At 49.9% G+C, this 15140-nt stretch overlaps 1 protein-coding gene across 1 annotated transcript in view; it reads right to left on the bottom strand.

Moving 5' to 3' along the window:
* FAH (fumarylacetoacetate hydrolase) overlaps positions 1-15140 on the bottom strand; it is a 30456-nt gene that overhangs the window by 10411 nt on the left and 4905 nt on the right. The window contains exons 3-9 of the mRNA NM_001098912.2: positions 14389-14510; positions 13823-13872; positions 7928-8018; positions 5658-5755; positions 5500-5552; positions 3193-3292; positions 1791-1921 (exon numbers count right to left, since the gene is read on the bottom strand). Of these exons, the coding sequence (NP_001092382.2) occupies positions 1791-1921; positions 3193-3292; positions 5500-5552; positions 5658-5755; positions 7928-8018; positions 13823-13872; positions 14389-14510 (645 nt within the window). The remainder of the gene's footprint in view (positions 1-1790; positions 1922-3192; positions 3293-5499; positions 5553-5657; positions 5756-7927; positions 8019-13822; positions 13873-14388; positions 14511-15140) is intronic.

Raw genomic sequence — 15140 nt, 5'->3', positions numbered from 1 at the left:
GCACTATTTGGGTTGTAACCATAAAATCTCAATATAAAGAACCCTTGTTGTTGTTTAATTGCTAAGTCATGACCAACTCTTTTGCAACCCCATGGACTGTAGCCCACCAGGTTCATCTGTCCATGGAATATTCCAGGTAAGAATACTGGAGTGGGTTGCCATTTCCTTCTCCAAGGGATCTTCCCAACCCAGAGATTGAACCCACTTCTCTTGCATTGGCAGAGAGATTCACCACTGAGCCACCAGGGAAGCCCAAAGAACCAGTGTAGGGATGGGAAAATAAAAAGAAAGAAAAAGAAAAGCATTCAGTAAGTCATCATTCACAAGTGGCAAGAATCCTGAAGGTTGCACTTTAACAGTATTTGGGAAGGATTGGTATATAAGGAGATAGAGCCCAAAGGTCTTTGGTGAGGGTGAGCAGTGCCTGTGAGCAAAGAGCTGGACCAGGGATAAAGCCTGGAGGGGACAAGCCAGGGATGTGACTGCGGGCCAGGCAGTCCTCGGAGAGTGGGACTCACCGAGGAGGGAGGAGACAAATCTCAGAGACTGAAAAAGATGGGGAGGGAGATGCTGGCAGGAGTGGTGGAGGACGGAGCCTCACGAGGAACTGGTCTACAGGGGAAGACTCCCAGTGTTTCGGTACAGCTCCATGAGAAGACAGCAGGCTGAGACATGTCCAGGGAGCCACATGTGAGGTGGGGGCAGAGGCCATGAGCAAGCAGGGTCAGATGTTCAGGGGAGCAGGATTGGGAATGAGGGAAGAGCAAGGCTGAGAGCTCAGCCCGGGCTGCCCCCACATGGAGAATAGAGTCCACTGGAGCATTGCAGAAGATACAGGACTGAGACTGGTCACATGCCAGAAGCCAGGGGCAGAGTGTCTAGGAACAGTAGGGGGCTGCCAAAAGGTCAAAAGAAGTTCAAACCAGTCGATCCTAAGGGAAATCAACCCTGGGAATATTCACTGGAAGGACCGATGCCAGAGCTGAAGCTCCAACACTTTGGCCACCTGATGCGAAGAACTGACTCATTGAAAAAGACCCTGATGCTGGGAAAGATTGAAGGCAAGAGGAGAAGGGGATGACAGAGGATGAGATGGTTGGATGGCATTACAGACTCGATGGACATGAGTTTGAGCAAACTCCGGGAGATGGTGAAGGACAGGGAAGTCCATGGGGTCGCAGAGTCAGATACAACTGAGCGACTGGACAACAGCAAAGAGGTCCATACTGAAGAGGGCACAAGACCATGGCGTCAGTCAAGGTCAAGTGCACTTTGGTGGAGGTCACTGGGGGTGATGGGATGGAGGCAGCAGCAGACTGTGACAGCCTGAGGAGTGAGGACCAAGATCCGGAGTCAGGCCAGGACAGTGGTACAGGGACCAGGAGGCTCGGCAGCAGGATGCCCTGTGGTCTGACTCCACACTGCAGTCTGTCAGTCGGCCTCCAGGGGGCGCCATCACACAGAACACAACTTGGCAACCCGGGAGGTTGTGCAATGTGATACTGGAAGGGACCCCTTCTCCTGCCAACTGGCCAGTTCCTGTAGCCTCAGAGGATTCTAAAGGTTACAAAATTCCATGTTTTTTTCCCAGAACTGTGCAAGGAACAGGGAAAACAAGGCAGAATGACTGGCGCCATGCTTGCCTAGAGGTCCCTGAAGTCAAGACCCCCAAGCACGTGGGCATGCTGGGGACAGAGCACTTACCCTCCAGACCCTCTCCAAACTGGATGGGTAAACAGCTGGGAGGCAGAGGGGCCCGGGTTTGGGACTTCTCATAGAGGACGTCTTACCTGCTCCGGGTTGGACACAGCAAAGGGCATGAGGGCATCCATGGGCACCACCCACGGAGAGATGGTGGTTCCAAAACTCTTCCCAAGGAACGGCCCAAGTGGGACGTACTCCCATTTCTGGATGTCTCGAGCTACAGGAGAAGGGACAAGGAGGGCTGACAGAAGCCGACGGGGCCACCGGCCAAGTCTCCCCTCTCCCCTTGACGAAGGACCAGACGCTTGGCTCAGCCTTGCTGACCCCTGGTGCTCCAACCCCAATGAACTGGTTGCCCCGGGATCAAGGACAGAGGTCCTCTGAGGTCACCGTGCCAGGCTGCGGCCAAGAGTGAAATGACCAAAGGGCAGGAAAAAGAAAAGTACTCTTCCAGTACCAGGAGGGAGAGAGACATATTTGTCACAAAAGACAGGAATTCAAGGCCAAGAAGAGACTGCAAACAAATCTTGTTACTTCTTCAATAATTTAGCACCCCAGACCCAAAATCCTGTGTTTTGTCTGTTGTTTACAAATTTATTATTTGTTTGTAAAAAGGTATAAAATCTGCCTGCTTTGTTCACTTCCTTAATTCTCTTCTGTGCACTCCTGTATTTACAAATTATATTTGTTTTCCTGCTGTTTAACTAAAAGGGAGGTGCAGGCAGGATATTTCCTCATGAAGGGTCTGGAATCTCAACCTCATAGTTCCTGGGATACCTGGCACCAGTTTCCTCCTATATAAGGCAGAGGGGTTGAGACGAACTCAGTAATGGAGCTGTTTGGTTTGAAATCTTAGCTCAGCAACCAGCTGAAATCACTCTGTGCCTCATTCCTCACCTCTGTAAAATGGGAATAGTAATATTATCATTGGGCTTCCCAGCTGGCACTAGTGGTAAAGTGCTTGCCAATGCAGCAGTCATAAGAGACGTAGATTCAATCCCTGGGTTGGGAAGATCCCTTGGAGAAGGGCATGGCAACCCACTCCAGTATCCTTGCCTGGAGAATCCCATGGAGGACCCTAGTGGGCTACAGTCCAACGGGTCTCAAGAGTCAGACATGACTTAGTGACTAAACAACAAAAATATTATTAGTGCCCAACTGGGATCTGGCAGGAGAGTCCACAGGAGGAGTTCAGCCCTGGGGCCTGGCACAAAATTGCTCAAACATATTGGTCATGTCCCTCCGTTCAACTTACAAGAACACTGGAGCTCAGAGAGGTCAAGTGACTGGCCAAGAGCTCAGAGCCGAGAGGTCTGTTGGATACCCAAGCCTGCGCTCTCAACCACTGACCACCTGCTGCCTCTGACCAAACCAGAGCCAGGAGACCACCTTGGCTTCTGCAAAAAGTGTCCCAAACACCCAGCCTTCCCCCAGACCCAAGAGTGCACAGGATGCTCAATACCAGGATGCCCGGCTCCCCATAATTACCACTCCAGTCGTTCATAAGGACCATTCCAAAAATGTGCTCGTGGGCCTTGGAAATGGGGATTGGCTCTCCGAGTTTGTTCCCAGGGCCTACAAAGAAAGCCTGACATGGGAAAGCTGATGAGAATCTGGCTCTGACCTGCTGCCCTTGCCTGGAAGGCAAAGGTCAGGCATTTCCAAACCCTGGCTGATACCTGGACTGCTACGTACAAATCCACCATACTTCTACACTGCACCTGAGTTGACAGCCAGCCACAGCCCTGTTCACACCCCTGCTCACAGCCCTGCTCACAGCCGGGGCCATAGTGAGCAGCAGTGGGCCAGTGCCCACCCAAGACCCCTGCACGTGGTCCCTGATCACCACGGCAGCCCTCTTCATCTCCTTCAGCCCACACCTCTGCCCTTTCCCACACTGCATTTCACAAGCCTTGTGAAAAGTGAAAATACCAGGGTTTGTATTCATGTCATAAAAAATCAGAAGGCTGACTCCATGATGTGGCAAAGAGAGCCCATGGGGGCAAACTCCACCCCTTAACCCATCGTACAATTCCAAGTAGATGAGAGATCTAAATTTTTGCAGAGTAAGGTTCTATCTAACAAGTACTAGAAAAACAAAACACCCCTCAAATCTTCAAATTCTTCAGGTGGAGAGAGTCTGCTGCTGCTGCTGCTGCTAAGTCGCTTTAGTCGTGTCCGACTCTGTGCAACCCGAGACGGCAGCCCACCAGGCTTCCCTGTCCCTGGGATTCTCCAGGCAAGAACACTGGAGTGGGTTGCCATTTCCTTCTCCAATACATGAAAGTGAAAAGTGAAAGTGAAGTCGCTCAGTCGTGTCCGACTCTTAGTGACCCCTAAGATGACATAAAAGGAAATGCCATAAAGGAAGTGATTGACATGTTTGACTTTATAAAACTGTAAAATTTCTGCATAAAGAAAGACAACAAATAAAGGCAAAATGATACCACATTGGGAGTAACATATTTACAATGTATTACAGTGAAGTGTTAATTTCTATTAAATACAAAAGTGTATTAGTCGCTCAGTCGTTTCTGACTCTTTGTGACCCCATAATCTATAGCCCACCAGGCTCCCTTGTCCACGGGGTTCTACAGGCAAGAATAGTGGAATGGATAGCCATTCCCTTCTCCAAGGGATCTTCCTGACCCAGGGATCAAACCCACATCTCTTATACCTCCTGCACTGGCAGGCGGGTTCTTGTCCATCTGAGCCCCCGGGGAAGCACTTCAATACAAAACAGACTTTCAAACTGATAAGAGAGCACTGTGCAGAAAACTGGGAGATAGTAGCTGAGAATATCTGTGAAAGGAGAGCATCGCTAACACAACATCCAGGAAACAAGAGAGCGTCTAGACATCACTGCAGGAACATGTTGGGAAAATAACTACCAGAATCGCACAAAATCAACTATGACGTTTGCAAGACCCAAGTCCCAGTTATATTCATTCTATGATGGTGTTTAAACATTGCACATTTTTCGTCAAGATTATAAAAAGAAAGATGCCATCTTATAGAGAATCTCACCACCATCGTCAAGATGATCTGTGCTCGCTACCCACCCAATACACCGTTTCTTCACACTCCGACTTTCCATTTACCTTCTGCCCACCCCTTCTGCCCCCCGACAGGAACCAACATAGTTAAGCATCTGCCTGCAAAGTCCTCCATACTCCCAGAGAGAAGACCCTGGTCCCATTTAAACTGGGGCTCTGCGCCCTGCTCTGGGGCATCCGGCTTGGGGAGACCGTCTCTTAGGGGCCACGTGGCAGCCTCACAAAGGCAGTGAGAGGCAGAGGGCTGGCTCGGCACGCCCTCCTGGGACTAGTGACTATTTGTCTCCCCTGGATGGAATCCAAAGATATCACCAGGCAGGATTGGAAATACACGGAGATCCAGCCTGCCTCCAATCAACCTAGAGGCCCACGCTCACAGTCCAACCAGGGGACCCCAAAGCGTACACCAGGGAACCCACACCAGGAGACACTCTGAGGACCACCTAAACCTGAGATTCAAATTTTCTGCCACCCTGTGTGTGTCCTCAGGTGACCCCTCAAAACCTCTCCGACTACTGATTTGGAGGTTACAAATGAACTGTTAATGAACTTACACATACAGAATCAGTGAGTAATGAGGCTGGACGGTACTTCTGATGGCCAGGTGGGGACCCAGAACTGCCATTAACATGGTTGAGATGAGGGAACGGCCCATTGTCCAGGGCAGCCACTGGGAGAGCCCTCTTGCCCTAGCGTATATACAGACCCCACGCCAGTAAAACACCGAGACAAGGCTTACCATCTCCAACTCGAAGTCCAGGAGTTTGCAGGCACCATAAACGGGAGGCTTAGCTGGAATAACAGCAGAAAGAGAGGTTAGTGGGTGCCAGGCATGGACTTGGGCGTGTGGGGACAAAGAGCGGAGCCCCGCAAGGCCTGGGCACTGGGGGCACTTACAGTCGTCGGGTCGCATCTGCCCCAGGGGCCTGCGGATCGGGGTGCCAGACACCACCACGGAGGAAGCGCGCCCGTGGTAGCCCACGGGCAGGTGCAGCCTGAGGAAGGAAGGCAAGAGGAAGCTTTGATGCTGTTACATGTACAAATGAAATTTCAAAATGTTTTCAGATGAAATGAAAGGGAGTCAACATATATATACATGAGCTTCCCTGGTGGCTGATGGTAAAGAATGTGGGAGATCTGGGAAGATCACCTGGAGAAGGGAATGGCTACCTACTCCAGTATTCTTGCCTGGAGAATCCCTTGGACAGAGCAGCTTGGTGGGCTACAGTCCAAGGGGTCACAGTGAGTCTGAAATAACTGAAGCAACTTAGCACGCACGCACATATATAAAATAGATAAGTAATAAGGACCTGGGGCTTCCCAGGTGGCATAGTGGTAAAGAATCCATCTGCCAATGCAGGAGATGCAAGAGATGCAGGTTCAATCCCTGGGGTGGGAAGATCCCCTGGAGTAGAAAATGGCAACCCACTCCAGTATTCTTGCTTGAGAAATCCCATGGGCAGAGGAGCTTGGTGGACTACAGTCTATGGGGTGGCAAAAAGTCGGACACGACTGAGTGACTAAATTTCAAGATGCTTTCAAAATAAAAATGAAAGTGAGTCAACACATATATGGTTCAAATATCGAAAAGAACTCCCAAGTGTCCAGAAACAAATAAATGGATGAGCAAGAATGTGGTCTCGATAAGACAATGGAATATTTTCTGTTGTTGTTCAGTCTGTCAGGCTTTCCTGTCCTTCACCATCTCCTGGATTTTGCTCAAACTCATGTCCATTGAGTCAATGATGCCATCCAACCATCTCATTCTCTGCCATCCCCTTCTCCTCCTGCCTTCAATCTTTCCCAGCATCAGGGTCTTTTCCAATGAGTCAGCTCTTTGCCTCAGGTGGCCATTGCTCAACATTAAAAAGAAAGGATTTCCTTTGTGGTCCAGTGCTTAAGAAACTGCCTGCCAATGCAGGAGACACAGGTTCAATCCCTCCTCCAGGAAGATACCACATGCCAGATACCAGATACCATGTGGCAACTAAGCCCATGTGCCCTAAAAGCCTGTGCTCCACAACAAGAAGCCACCACAATGAGAAGCCTGTATGTATGTAGGTATATGTATGTATGTATGTGTGTACATGTATGAGTGTGCATGTATGTGTGTGAGGCTAAATAATAGCCCCTGCAAAGACATCCATGTCCAGCACAGGGACTTCTGCTCAGTGCTATGTGACAACCTGGATGAGAGGGGAGTTTGGGGAAGAATGGATCCATGTGTATATATGGCTGAGTCCCTTCGCTGTCCACCTGAAACCATCACACCATTGTAAGTCGACTATACTCCAACATTAAAAAAAATAAGATATCCAGGTCTTAAACTCTGGAAGCTGTGAATATCACCTTCTGAGGTAAAAGAGACTTGTAGATGTGACTTAAGTCAATGATCATGAGATTATGGAGATTACTCTGAATTATCAGGTGGTCCCTACATGTAACCATGTGTGTGTGTGTGACTGCTCAGTCATATCCAACTCTTTGCGACCCTTTGGACTACAGCCCGTCAGGCTCCTCTGTCCATGGGATTTCCCAGGCAAGAATACTGGAGTGGGTTGCCACTTCCTACTCTAGGGGATCTTCCCAGCCCAGGGATTGAACCTGAGTCTCTTATGTCTCCTACATTGGCAGGTGGGTTCTTTACCACTGAGCCACCTGGAAGGATCCTTATAAAGGGAAGAAGGTCAAAGGAGGAATTAGCACTGTTGCAGATGGAACCGAGAGGCTGCAGTCATCTGAGGAAGGGGTCCCAAGCTAAGCAGTGCAAGCAGTCTCTGGAAGCCAGAATAGATAAGGAAATGGATTCTTCCCCTAGAGCCTCCCAGAGGAACCAGCACTAGAATTCACCAATAGAACTATAATTCACAGCTTACAAATCAAAGGAGCTGGAAGGATGTTGGTGACTCAGTATCTAATTCCAACCCATGTTCTCTAGATCAAGCCTCAAGGGACTGCCCCGCGATTCCACAGCAGGTCCAGGGCTGAGCCGAGAGGAGAACCAGAAGCTGGGGTCACTGTTTCCAGATGTGGTGATGTCATGACCCTTGTGGGCTTTCCTCCCTGGTTCCTTTAACCTGAGAGGACCTGGCGGCTCCCAGAACCACAGGCTGCTGGACACAGAAAGACAGACTTGGAGCTCAGCCATACCAGGGTACAGGACATACCAGTTTGGCATCAGTGCATTCTCCTTGCCCCTGAACATAACCCCGACATTGGTGGCATGATGCCGAGAGGAATAGAAGTCCGTGTAGTCACCTGCAGGGGAAAGGACGGAGATGCTGTCAGCAACCTGGATGCTGAAGGACGGGGAAGGGCCGCTTCCAAGGGTCAGGGTCCGGGCGGTTGAGCCAGGAAGGCTAGCCAACAGGGGTTGGAGGCGCATGCCCGGCAACACTGGAACATCCAAAAGCTATTCACACCACAGAAAATTTGTTTTGAGAACTCCCAATTGAAAAATCAGAAACAAATTAGGGGATTTCCCTGGAGGTCCAGTGGTTAAGACTTCAAGCTTCCCACTGCAGGGGCACGGGTTTGATCCCTGGTCCAGGAACTAAGATCCTATAAGCAGCACTTCATGGCCTAATAATAATAAATAAATAAAGGGTATCAAAAATAGTTCCAAGTTAATAATAAAAAATAAGTTCTTAAATTTGTAAAGATAATAATAAAAATAAAATAGATTTCCTGAAACAATGAAATTTGCGAATGAATAGCTGATACCCCTCCCACCCACCAGCTCTGTTTACCAGGCCTTTGCTCAAGCTGTGACTACCCCTGGGGGGACTGGCGTCTTCCTTGTGTCTGCCTGTCCAGATCCTGGCAGCTCAGTTTAGGCCCCGCCCCCTAGAGCATGAAGCCACACCCACTCTCCCTAGCTGGATCACCCCTCCTCCAAGACCACTCAGCATCCAAGCCAGCCCTTCTCCCGGCCGGAGGGTTCCATGTCCCACTTGTGCCCCAGTCATGTGTGTGCAGGTCTTATCCCTCTGCAAGACTGAAGTCATTTCAGAGCAGCCTAGCCCAGGCCGCATTTTGTTTGACTCTCTCTCAGTGACAAGAACAAAGGGGCTTCCTTGGTGGCTCAGATAGTAAAGAACCCGCCTGCAATGCAGGAGACCCAGGTTCAATCCCTGGATCAAGAAGATCTCCTAGAGAAGGGAATGGCAACCCACTCCAGTATTCTTGCCTGGAGAATCCAATGGACAGAGGAGCCTGCTGGGCTTCAGTCTATTGGGGTCGCAAAGTTGGACATGACTGAGCAACTAACACACACGTAGTGCCAAGAGCAAGGCCTCAGTGGGGCCTGGTGATGAAGACTGGAGCAGACGAGGTGGGCTGCACGCTATAGGCACAGGCTCCCATAGACAGGGCACTGCTCAAATATGCACAAATAGTAAGTCGGGGCAGTTTGCCTGTTTATCCTCCACAACCTCTCTTCAAAAAAAAATTTATTTCTAGTAGATAAATAAAAAGTTGGACAGGGCCAGTACCAACAGCCTAGACTAGAAAAGGCAGTGGTGAGGGATGCATGCTTAGTGTGTGCTTAGTCACTCAGTCGTGTCCGACTCCTTTACGACCCCACGGACTGTAGCCTGCCAGGCTCCTCTGCCCATGGGATTTTCCAGGAAAGAATACTGGAGTGGGTTACCATTTCCTCCTCCAGGAGATCTTCCTGACCCAGGGATCGAACCCAGGTCTCCTGAGTCTCCTGCATTGCAGGCAGATCCTTTACCACTGAGCCACCTGATGAAGGATGAGAAGAGAGAAAAGTCTACAAGGGTCTGTTAGAGCAGGGGAACCCTGAGCTTTCATGGCTGCTTTCCATCTTCAGTCCCAAAGCACAGACAGAACAGCTGAGATATTTGTTAGAAGCATAAATCCATAACAAGAAGGCACCACTGGCCAACTGGAAATCGTAAGGGATCCTGGAAGTCAAGCAGTGAGCCAAAATCCAGCGGCTGCCAGAGAGATGGGAAGGCAGGGTGGGGCTGAAGAGACTGCCTGGGATTGAGTCCCTGCTGGCCATCCCCATCTTTACCCAGCTTCGCCCAAGCAGCCAATAGCAGGAGACTGTGCCTGGGCTAAAGGGTGGGTCCAGGGAGCCGAGGTCATGCCCCAAGAGACTTCAGCCCTAGGGAGAAGCAGGGCAGTCTCCCCACAACCACAAAACAAAACCAGAGCTCCACATCAGAAGTAGACCACGCCCCTTTCCTTGGGGCTGGTTATAGGAAGAGCTGCATTCACCAGCACCTGACGGAGGAGAGTTTCCTAACCAAATAAAGATGAGCACAAGGGACTTCCCTGGTGGTCCAGTGGTTAAGAATTTGCCTTCCAATGCAGAGGATGTGGGTTCAATCCTTGGTCAAAGAACTAAGATCTCACATGCTACAGGGCAACTAAGCCTGCATGTTGCAAAGAAGACCCAGTGCAACCCCAAAAGAGATGAGCACAAAAAAACCCAGACTCATCAAACATCCGGAAGAATCCTCACCATGAGAGAGGTACTAATTCAACTCACAAAAGAAATGAAAGAGAGGAAGCAGGATTAATAGAGACACCAGAAGGAGACTGAAAAAGAAGCATCCTTTAGGGGACCTCCCTGGTGGTCCAATGGTTAAGACTCCATGCTTCCAATGCAGGGGGTGCAGGTTTGATCCCTGGCCAGGGAACTAAGATCCCATATGCCTTATGACGGGGCAGGAAAAAAAAAAGAAGAATCCTTTAATATATCTAATAAAAAAGGATGTTGCATCCACAAATCAAGAAGGGGTCTTTGGGGGACTTCCCTGGCAGTCCAGTGGTTAAGACTCCGTGCCCCCAATGCAGGGGGTGCACTGGGTACAGGTTCAAACCCTGGTCAGGGAACTAAGATCCCACATGTGTGGCCAAAAATTAACAAAAAAATTATTTTTAAAGAAGAGGTCTTTGGGGGAAAAAAATAATCTGGGATCTTAAAAATGAAAAGTGGCTGGACTGCGCCCACCTGAGTCAGGGAGGGGGTCCTGGGCTCCTGCCTGTCCTCCTCCCTCCCTGGGGAAGCCTGGCTGGGTTCCTACCATTTGTCGCTGGACATGTGGAATTCTCTTGCATGATGGAAAGCATGTGGGACACAGAAAATCACTTACAGAAAAACAAAACTCCACATTATAGCTCTTCTCTTAGTAACAGAAACATGGAAATAAGTGCCTTTTATTTCATAAAATCATAGGTCTCAGGGCCAGAAGGAACCTGCTTTAAAACGATGCCTTCAGGTAGATCATTCTATTGTTAGTTCACAGATAAGCAAGGCCCACACAGTAGACAACATGCCCAAACCTCCCTGTGAATTCTGATTCTGCTGTTTCTTGGCTATGTGTGGCCTTGAGATAGTCCCTTTGATGCTTTAGAACTCAGTTTCTCCATTGGGAGTAATGATGCCAATCACAGGCACATCGATACAGTAAAGGAAATAATACATCTATATAATATATCTTATCATAGTGCTTGGCATAATGTTGCTCTTGCTGTGCTCAGTCACGTCCAACTCTTTGCAACCCCATCGACTACAGCACACCAGGTTCCTCTTTCCATGAGATTCTCCAGGCAAGAATACCGGAGTGGGTTGCCATTTCCTTCTCCAGAGGATCTTCCCAACCCAGGCAAAGTCTTGACCACTGAGCCATCAGGGAAGCCCATGCCTGGCACATAGCAGGCCCTAAATAAAATCCCTTCCCTTCCCCCAATGGGAGTCACTGCTGCCATGGTTATTCCACTTTCAATTTCTCCTTTGAGAGAATCCAGGCAGACTCAAAGACTGAATCTTTTTTTAAATCATAGTCTTTCCAAACAATTATAAAAACTTGTCTGACACACTATAAAGCGCAGAAGTGTATGTCGCTCCAGCATTTACTTTAGAACAACACGGTGCTGAATTTTGCAGTAAGACCTGCCCAGGTAGGAACCCAGGGTAGAACCAGCACACATTTCAGAGCATTCCTGCCAAAGAAAATTAACAGCTTCTACTTCCTTGTTGGTTTTCAGTATCTATACACAAAGTCCATTTCATGATCACTTAAAAAGGATGGGAAAAGATGGTGTCCAGGCCAGGCTATAAGACAGTGAGAGAGGAAGAACCCCAGCCACTCACCCACTCACTCCACACCCCAGCCAGTGGTGCTCGCAGCCCAGTTTAGCGGGCAGGACCTCCTGTTCCAAAAAGCTAAAAATAATATGGGGGACAATGTCATGTACTGGATACCAGTGATACACTTAAAAATCATGAAGATGGTAAACGTTGTATAATGTGTATTTTACCACAATTTTAGAACATTTTTTTAAAGACCTCTTAGACTACAAAGCTGAGTGGTTTGTTCTATGTGGGTGTGCGCCACATGCATGTGAGATTCTAGTTCCCTGACCAGGGATCGAACCCGTGCCCCCTGCATTGGAAGCGTCGAGTCCTAAGCACTGAACAACCTGGGAAGTCTCTGATTTTCATTTAATAAAAGAATACACGTTATGAAAAAATAATATGAGGGGAAGAATAATGAGGGGGAATACCAGCTGAGATAGACACAGTAGACCTGCATATGGGGTAATGCTATTTATATGAAATTACTAGAGGTAAAACTGGGGACAGGCCATGGTTGCCTGGAGGGACAGCAGGGACCGACTACAAACAGAGGCTTTGTGCTGACTGAGTGTTTTCCAATGTGATGGTGGGAATGACTGCACAGCGGTATATATTGTCTAAAACTCATTAAACTGCACACTGACAATGGGAGAATTGTGGGCTGTGTAAATCACACCTCAGGAAAGCTGCTGCAAAGGCGGAGCATTTAGAAAGAAGTCGAAAAAGAAAAGAACCAAGAGAAAGGACATGAAGGGGGTATGGGAGGAGAAGCAGGGAGCCCAGGGGTGATGATTAGAAGGGAAACAATTCCATTCTCACTACACTCAGGTTTGAGCTATGAGCTTCTGAGCACAGCAGCTCAACTGCCTTTCATCCTCAAACCCTTAGATGAGGGGCAGCAAATATACTGAACCCGTGTGTGCCTGTCTTCTGGAAGATTATCTTCAAGGCAGGCCTTGGGGTGCTGCTCCAGGACGTGGCCCACAGAAACGAGGGCAGAGGCAGAAGTCACATCTTCCCAGAAGGACTGGCAGGACCACCTGGCCTCTCAGCACCCAGGAGCCCAGGCTGACACAGCAGGCAGGTGCCCACCCCCTGGGCTGGTGGACAAGGAGGAAGGGCTCAGCCCTCTGCCTGATCGGGCCAAGAGGGTTTGGACAACTGTACTTTTATGTGTGTGTGTGTGTGTGTGTGTGTGTGTGTGTGTATGTGTAGGAATTCTCCAGAATGGCTCAGTGGGTAAAGAATCTACCCGCAGTATAGGAGATGCAGGTTTGATCCCTGGGTCAGGAAGATCCCCTGGAAGAGGAATTGGCAACCCACTCCGGTATTCTGGCCTGGAGAATTCCACAGACAGAGGAGCCTGTAGAGTCAGACATGACTAAGTATCAGCAGCAGCAGCAGCAGCATCATATATATATAATTTATTTGGCTGTGCCTGGTCTTATGGCATGTGGGACCTAGTTCCTTGATCAGGGATGGAACCTGGGCCCCCTGCATTGGGAGCATGGACTCCTAGCCACTGGACCCCCAGGGAAAGTCCCTGGACAACTGCAAATTTCAGACTGAAACTCCAATCAGACATCCAACACACGGCTCAACCTGGGGCCCTCCAGGACCCTCCGGCCTCTCTCCTCAAAGCTGCTGACTCATGGACTGAGCTCTGAGCACCCCCACCACAGCCCTTTGGGAAAGGAGAGTGAGTTCCTGCACACACAGGGAGCCAGGGAGCCAGGGAGCCAGCTACAAATCTAAGCAGTGAGCAACTACCCTTGGTGAAAGTGCTGGCTTTTAGAGACGCCTGGGTCAACGCTGGGCCTGGGTCCCTGATGGGGAGGCGCTGACAGCCCCAGAGTCCCTCCTCCGTGACCTTCCCCACTGGAAGCAGGGACAGGGCCCTGGGCAGGCAGCTGCTCCAAACACATCCTGTTAAAGAGACTAGACTCACCTATGGTGGCCGGAAGATACATCGTAGCGGAAGCCTGGGATGTGAAGGCACTGAAACACCAAAGAAGGGGCATCAAGGTCAAGCATGCAGCAAAGCAGGGTCCCTGCTCTGGCCATCCACAGACTCAGCCTGGATCAAACCCTGCTCATGCTCTGCAGTGAGCACTTCCAGGCAGGCCTGGCGCCTCACCAGGATGGACGTCCACCCGCTAAAGGCAAGGTGCCTCCCTCCTGCTTCTATGTTCCACTCTAGGAAACAAACCAAACTTCCCCTAGTTTAGAGACCAGACAAGCACACGGATGATGCTGATGAGGAATAGCTGAGTGAAAAGGGAGGGGGCCGGGGGTGGGGGGCGGGGGGCCAGACATAGCCTGGACACCCCAGTCCAGCCAGAGAAGTAATTCCTGTTGGCCCAGAGCCTTCCCACCAAAATGTACCCCAGGTGGGAGCCAGATGAGGCCAAAGCAGCCAGGCCATGACTCAGAATGTCCCTGATGACCACACTGTCCCCCTCTGCCCAGGCAGATCTCCTCATCCCTGCCCACCAAGGACCACGGACTCCTCACCGCTGCCGAAGCTCCACGTCATCTCTGAGCCTGGCTTGGCTGGCAGACAGCAGGTTCTGCAAGAATGCTCTAGCCTCCTTCCAGGCAGCCTGACCCAGGCCCATGAAGCTGTTGAGAGTTGGCTAGGACCAAGATGGGGAAGAAGAAAAGGAGATCACCGGTGCGAAAGCACCTTGCGCTACCCCTCCTGTTGACAGGAGCCAGCCTAGCAGCTCTCTGGGGCCCCTGTCACTTATCTCCAGTTCATTCAAACCCTCAGGACTTTAGTTCTTAGTTCCATCATTTGTTCATCAAGTGGAGGAGATGTGTCATTGTTCCTATTGGGGTTTCATCCCCACATGGCCTTATAGGCAATTGGCTAAGCCCAAGAGCTGCTTTCTGGAATGGCTGCCCCGTTAAGCTCGGCCCAGCCTGCAATGAAAATGGCCCGTTCCTCCAGCGGAGGCCTTAAGTCTGCAGGGGTCTTGCACCAACTCCCTTCACATAAGCTAAGAAGAGGTTTCTGAGCCACTGAGGTGCAGCCTAAAAAGCACTTGTGGATTTTCAAGGCCAGAGTTCCAGTCCTGGCTCCAATCCTTGCAGCCATGTGACCTGGGAAAATTGTGTCTTGTTTCAAGTTAGACCCTCATCAAATCTAATGAGGATGCCAGTCCTATGTCAGAGGGTCATTGTGAGCATTGAATGAGAGGTATGTGTAAAACTCCTGACGCATAGGGAGGTACTCAATAAATATCACCTTCCTTCCGTGGAAG

This window comes from Bos taurus, chromosome 21 (assembly GCF_002263795.3).
Source record: "Bos taurus isolate L1 Dominette 01449 registration number 42190680 breed Hereford chromosome 21, ARS-UCD2.0, whole genome shotgun sequence".
Taxonomy (NCBI): Eukaryota; Metazoa; Chordata; class Mammalia; order Artiodactyla; family Bovidae; genus Bos; species Bos taurus.
Note: the sequence above shows the minus strand (reverse complement) of the source record. Positions and strands in the feature narration are given on the sequence as shown.